The sequence below is a fragment of the Homarus americanus genome, unplaced genomic scaffold (genome assembly GCF_018991925.1).
Source record: "Homarus americanus isolate GMGI-L3 unplaced genomic scaffold, GMGI_Hamer_2.0 scaffold27457, whole genome shotgun sequence".
Taxonomy (NCBI): Eukaryota; Metazoa; Arthropoda; class Malacostraca; order Decapoda; family Nephropidae; genus Homarus; species Homarus americanus.
In genome coordinates, this window is record NW_024731296.1 from 495,255 (window position 1) to 502,500 (window position 7,246).

Here is a 7,246-nt window from a genome sequence, read left to right on the forward strand (position 1 = left end):
TACTCTGGCGGGTAACCCTTCCCCTGAATCAGTTTCACTAATTTTCCAGGATGCAGCGCTGTGGCTTGGTGATCACCTGATGTAACTTTTCTTAAAGATTTCAAACCAGCCCTTACTGGTTTGAAATTTTATGTCTGTGACACTTCCCACACCCGCACCTTCAACAAGGTGGTTACACATCTACCTGACTTTCACACATATCTTAGAACTTAAAGGCACATTTTTCTGGGCCTGGTTTTCCATCCATATGTTAGGGGCCTTTTCCATCTTTTCAAGACTATGGTCTCGTGGCATATAAGTTACTTTTGCACTTTTTGATGTGCCACCAGCATCACTGGCCCTTATCGTAGCCTCAGTTTTCTTAATCGTACGAATTGAGGATTCATTTATCCCTCTGGCTCATTCCACTGATGCTATGCTCTCACCACACACACTAGTCTATCAAGCACTTCAACTTTCTTTTCTAGAGTCATTACATTCCTTACCTTCTTCACTTTCTTTTCACCTTCATCACCAACATTCAATGCATGCTTAGGGGCCATAGTTAAAGGCAAAATCAATGTTATTATGGTAGAAAATACGCGATAAATATCCAGTGTACGGAGCCGGAAAATACGTCGGCACAGCACGAGATCACAATACTGAGCGAACATGGCGGGAGGCTGGGTGCTGCGCACTGCTGCGTGGATGAATACATTGGAACATGGAGGGAAAATGATGCCACGCTAAACTGCAAATATTCAAATTTCAATGCATCTGTTGGTGAAATGGTATACAGAGTAAAAACCGTGGATACCTGAAATCCGTGGTTGGTGAGGGACTACTATAGTATAGTGCATATTTTAGAATAAATCTTCATCAAACTGAATAATAGTTGAAGAATAATACAGGTCAGCATACATCAAGAAATGAAGCTGTTTTTATATTAGGATAAAAACTGTTTTTAGAATGTCCTTACCTTTAATAAAATTCCATTATTAAATTCCTTAACTGTTAATGACATGAAAAATATGCTAATACAGGTTGACAATCCCTTATCCGAAATCCTTGGGACCAGATGCATTTCGTTTTTTGGAATTTTTCGGATTTCAGAATTTTTTTTTTTTTTTTTACAGGGATCAGCCCACCCGGGCACAGGTCACTGACCCACATTGGGGCCTAAAAAAAAAAAAAAAAAATTAATAATAAATAATAATAATAATAATAATAATAATAATTAAATAATAATAATAATAATAATAATAATAATAATAATATAATAATAATAATAATAATAAGTCTAGGTTTCTCACTTTTGATCTTTTTTTCATTCTTGTGTATTTCTTTATTATTATTATTATTTCATTATTACAGTGTTATTGTTATTATTATTATTATTGTTGTTATCATTCTTATTTTATTTTTGTGTATTTTTTATTAAAATATTTATTTACTATGAATAATTATTATTATTATTATTATCATTATTATTACCTGTATTATTACAATTATTATTACTATTACATTTTCACCCCCCAGGCCCCGATGTGGGTCACTGACATGTGCCTGGGTGAGGTAATATAAAAAAAAAAAAAATGCTCCACAAATGTTTTTTCTCGGTTTTCAGAGCTTTTCGGTTTTCGGAATTTCGGATAAAGGGTTGTTAACCTGTAAAACTTTTCAATGTATATTAAGAAGGTAAATATGGAAGAAAGCTCATTTAAAGTAATTTATGTATTGCTCATTTGTGTGCAGCAGGTGCTTTGCACACATATTATTTGTAGTGAATGTGGAATAACAAACTTCATGGAATGTTCTTGATATCCAGGCGTCGTGGGTCAAAAGGGTTGAGTCATGGGGATCGAAATGCCTCAAATGATGCTCTGGATGAATTCACAGATCCTGATTCTCCTGGTCTACCCAAAAATTTTCGAAGAAAGTGAGTAGATTAATTTGGGTTAATCACTGGTAATGCTCCTGAGGATGCACTCCTACTCTTTTTATATGGTAAAAATAATTGTACTGTACATAAATATTTCTCACTGAGTATTTTAGTTAAAAAAAATCGGTGTAAGTATACTGTAGATAGAGAGCCGCGGTTAAAATGTTTCAATGTGGTAGTAGGACATTAACATCATTCATGAGAAGTATATTACTACAATATATCATCTTGTGCATAAAGATTAGAAACTCTTAAAGGGCATTTATCTTACATCATAATTGGCCATCTTAGTTATCATGAGTTCACTTAACGGTAGATCAACCTTCCAAGCTTCTACTGCATCGAGACAAAAAACGATGTGATGATTTTGTTTAACTTGAAATTAACAGCATCAAAATGAAAAGAAAATTGGTCCAACAATTGTCAATACAGTACTTTGTCGTGTGCTTTTCTAAATACAGTAGTACTGTACTTATTTAAGAAGTTGCTGTCGTTTATGGTTTTAGTAGATTTGAAGTTCTGACAAGCAATTCCATATTATAAGCAAAGTAACAAGTAGTATGGGCTGATTCCCCCCCTCATTTGTTCAGTGCATTCATTCCCTTACAATTTGTTCTGCACAATACTTTATATTATACCGTAGTTGCATCAAGCAAGTAAATTAAATTACAGGAGGTCCTTGACTTACAAGCTTCCGACTTATGAACATCTGCTGATACGAACGGGGTTAAACTTGAAATTTACAATATTTTATTTACCCGATGACTTATTTTTTTACTTTCATTTACTGTATTTTGTAATTCTATTTCTTCTTTTGTCTTAAATTTAGTGATTTTAAATGTATATAAGGACTTAGGCTATGATAAACATTGTAAGTAGGTAGTAGGCAGCTATCAAACGGAGGTACTACCACCTGAGAAGATAATGGAAGCATAATGTGTTGTCTAATGGTAGACCCTGCTGCCATATGGCACCACAAATATTGTGACCAAGTCCCAGGTTGCTGATCTGACTTTCTGCCTCATTTACACACAATTGCAGGGTCTCAATTACTTCTCTTACTATTGACAACACAACATACATGTTTCTCACTCTTGATTTTTTTTTCATTTTTGCATTTCTTTATGGTTCTTTATTATTATTATTATTATTATTATTATTATTATTATTATTATTATTATTATTATTATTACAGTAATACCCCGCTTTACACGGTTCTGCTTTACGCGTTTCTACATTTACGCGGTACCCCGCCAGAACCGGAATTCCGCTTTACGCGGTGCATCTACTCATATACGCAGAGAGCGGCTGGCGGTCTTCTCGCGCCGCGCCATTTTCATTTTTGGATTCAAACCTCCCGCCATCTCTCCCACCATCCGGCCATAAGAGGCGTGAGTAGGTTGCGCAGTGTATGTCTTTGTTGCGTTATCGGTGACATCATATGACGTATCGGACTGTGATTGGGCCACGCATCCTTACCTCCCTCCCCGCTAGCTGTGATTGGTTTAATGTAATATGAAGTGCCCTGCCGTGGGAGGGATGAAGCCCCTTGACCTACCCGCGTCAGTTACACCCCTCCCGGCCACCGTATATATCGGTATCTATTGTTCCATAAGAATGACTGCCGCTGGACCACCACCACCACAGAAAAACCTTGCATTACCTGGACCCAGCTGCCCTAAGCCGAAGAAGATACGACGTGCCCTAAGCTACGGGGTGAAGTACAAGATCATCCAAGAGTTGGAGAAAGGAACAAGACAGGTTGATTTGGCGCGCCAGCATGATGTAAACGAATCTATGATCCGGACGATAAAGAAGGATGCAACCAAGATAAAAGAACACATGAACATCACAGAGTCTGCAGGTGCTTCAATGATATAAGTATTGCCACAACAAAGTGCTTTTCAAGACGGAAAATTTACTTGTGAGCTAGTTCATTCGTCAGGCAAGACGGAACAGGGCGGTCGATACACGCTCAGTTCAGGAGTACTCACATGAACTGTACGCAGCAGTGTCACGTAAGATGGGAATTGCAGAGCCCAAACCCTTCAATGCTTCCTCTGGGTGGCTGCACAGGTTTAAGAAGAGGAACAAAATCACCAACATTAACAATGGTGGTGAAGAAGCGAGTGCTGATTGTGTTGCGGCTCGGGATTTTCCTCCGTTCTTACGTGAGATTATGGAGGAAGGACAGTACACCGACGACCAGGTGTTCAACATGGACGAATCCGGTCTGTTTTGGAAAAAGCTAAATTCCAAGACCTTCATTGTCAAGTCTGCCAGCAAGTGTCGGGGCCGGAAGTTGCAGAAGGAGCGCATCACCGTCCTCTTTACCACCAATGCCTCCGATTCCTGTAAACTCAAGTTATCGGTGATCCACACAGCCCGCAAGCCACACGCCTACAAGAACATGGACATGACCAAGCTAAACGTCCACTGGCTGACCGCATGTAAGGCGTGGATGTTCTCTACTCTGTCCCTCTCCTGGTTTGATGACTGTTTCGTTCCCTACGTGAAGAAGTTCTGTGAGCAACAGAATGTTCCATTCAAGATTTTGTTGCTGCTTGACAACGCACCAGGACACTCGCCCCTACTGTTGGATCGTCACCCCAACGTAAAAGTGGTCTTCCTTCCTCCCAACACTACATCATTAATCCAGCCCATGGACCAAGAATTAATCTGCAGTGTGAAAGCTGCATTCTCTGCAAAGAAGTTTAAGCTCCTGAACGACTATACCAACACCAAGGATGAGTTGCGTAACCTCGGTGACACAGATAGCAAGAGCGACGAGGACGAGGAACAACAGTTGGCAGAGCAAGGAGTTCTTGTGAAACACTTTTGGAGGAAATTTAACGTCAAGAAAGCTGTGGACGTCTTGGTGGAGGCATGGGATCAGCTGTCTGTAGCAACGGTTCGTCACGCATGGAGACATGTGTTGCAAGGTATCCCAGGTGGGAGGCAGAGTCAACCTGTGACTGGTGAGGTTCAGACTGTTGCAGTAGCAGTGGACCTTGCCAGAGAAGCTGCACAGAGTGTTACAGCTGCAGGCTTCTCCGAGACCACCAAAGACGACATTATGGAGGCGATAAGGGATCCTGATGTGACTGCCGACGAGATGTTAGAAGATGATCATGTCAGTGAAGAGACAGGCGGTGCGTCATCCCGAGAAGAACACAAGTTATCGCATGGTAATGTAAGGGGTGCCATCGAGTGTGTAGAGAAACTGAAGCGCCTCCTTTTCGACGACCCTGACGATAACCGGTATGAAGTCTTCACTACCCAGCTGTTGCAGACTATGGAGCCCTACATCAAGATGTATCACGACAACATCAACACTAGCCGTCAACAAAGCATTACCGAGTTCTTCGCCCGCAACCCACCACAGCCAGCCCAAGCCAGTGATAGTGACAGAGACAGTGATGGTGACTTTAAGGGATTTGTCAGGTAGGCCCTGACAAGTGTGGATGACAGTGATGGTGAGTCACCTGAGGGCCAGTAGCCTGCCCTCTGCCTCGGAACCAGCCTCCATTCCCGTACGCCGGCCCATCTCTTCTACTAACGTAAGTGTTAAACCTAACCTTGATTTTTCCTTACATAACCTAACCTTACGTAAGTGTTAAACCTTGATTTTTCTTTTACCTGGTACAGTATATTATTCTTTATTGATATTTCTCTTCTATATTATGTGTGTGTGCATATTATCATAAAGTTAAGATGTTATTTTTACTAAAACGTACGTATTGTGTCGGAAAAAAGTGGAGTTTGGGGGTCGGCCCAGTCTTTATTTCAATTAATCCCATACGTTCTGTTGTTCAATTTACGCGTTTCCCACTTTATGCGGGCCTCCGTGGGTTCAATTGACTGCGTAAAGCGGGGTTATACTGTATTATTATTATCATTATCATTATTATTACATTATCGCCCCCCAGGCCCCGATGTGGGTCAGTGACCTGTGCCCGGGTGGGCTAATCCCCGTAAAAAATAAAAAATAAAAAATTAATGAATAAATAAACAAATAAAAAATTAGGGGTCCGGGATCGGCGGTTAATCCGAAAGTTGGTTACTCGAGGTTTTATTGTATATACACAGCCATTCCTCGACTTACGAGGTTAGGGACCCAAATCAGGTCATAAGTCGAAAATCTGAAAATAATGAAAATCTAAAATGAGTCTCATTTTCTTCTCAGCACCACAAAACCCTCATTTTAAGCTTGCCAGCCATTTTAAATGGAATTACAAACAAAATTTTGTCAGTACAGGCGCTATCACTAAATCGTATGTCGGGTTGGTTTAAAGTTGAGTAGGTAAAGTAAGTTGAATATATATATATATATATATATATATATATATATATATATATATATATATATATATACACAGTAATCTGGATTTACCCGGTTTTTGTTGGTTTTTGTTTACGCGTTTGGTCATTTACGCGGCACCTTGCCAGAATGAAATGTTTTAATTACGCTGTAAATTTCATCATTTACGCTGGTGAAGTATAATTTATTTATTTACTTTAGATACAGTCAACCCTCACTTTACGCGGTTAATGTAACCCACAGGGTACCGCGGAAAGTGAGAAACGCGTAAAGTGAATAACATAACTTATGGGATTAAATGAAATAGAGACCGGCTGACCCCCACTTTTTCCGACACAATACCTATGTTCTAGTAAAAATAACATCTTAATTTTATGATGGTACATGCACACAATTAATACTTAAGAGAAATAGAGAAATACAGTCGCCAAGTTAATGTCCATTCAAATAATGGACTCCACTCCCTCCCCCTCTTCTCACACTACACTCGCTGGCTCTTCCCTCTGAGAAATTTTTGGGGGAAAACCAGGTATAGTAATAAATAATACCTCAAACTAAAGTTAGGATAATATAATTGACATTGCTGGATTCCTTGTAAGACCAGGAATATTTTGAATATAAATGTCATATATTTTGCACAAAAGATAACATATTTACTCAAGAGTAAACATTATATCTAAAATTTGTATGTCTAATGCAAAATCTATGATGATTATATTCAAAATGATCATCAAATTGTAAGAATTCCAGCAATATAAATTATATTCTGGCCGGGTAATTTGTATGAATTTTATGAGCTAAAACAAATATCTTCAGTTAATAAAAAAAAAAAATATTCTTCACGACACTATCTGTCAATCAAAGTACCCCACCTTGCCTCCCCCCCTCTTCCAACCGAGCCAGATGGTCAGTCCGTCCCAACCCTCCCCCCCACCTCCCACCAACCCTCCCTTCAAGAGAAAGAGTGGGTGAAAAAACTAGATTTTAACATTTAGTATTAAATA

At 39.3% G+C, this 7,246-nt stretch overlaps 1 protein-coding gene across 6 annotated transcripts in view; it reads left to right on the forward strand.

Moving 5' to 3' along the window:
- The window catches only part of LOC121867585 (kinesin-like protein KIF19), a gene marked incomplete at its 3' end in the record, with an annotated part of 121,868 nt that extends 119,950 nt beyond the window's left edge, over positions 1-1,918 (forward strand). For all 6 annotated transcript variants that reach the window (XM_042367606.1, XM_042367607.1, XM_042367608.1 and 3 more), the window contains 1 exon segment: positions 1,808-1,918. In XM_042367606.1, coding sequence (XP_042223540.1) covers positions 1,808-1,918 — 111 coding nt within the window.
- Between the last annotated feature and the right edge of the window lie 5,328 nt (positions 1,919-7,246).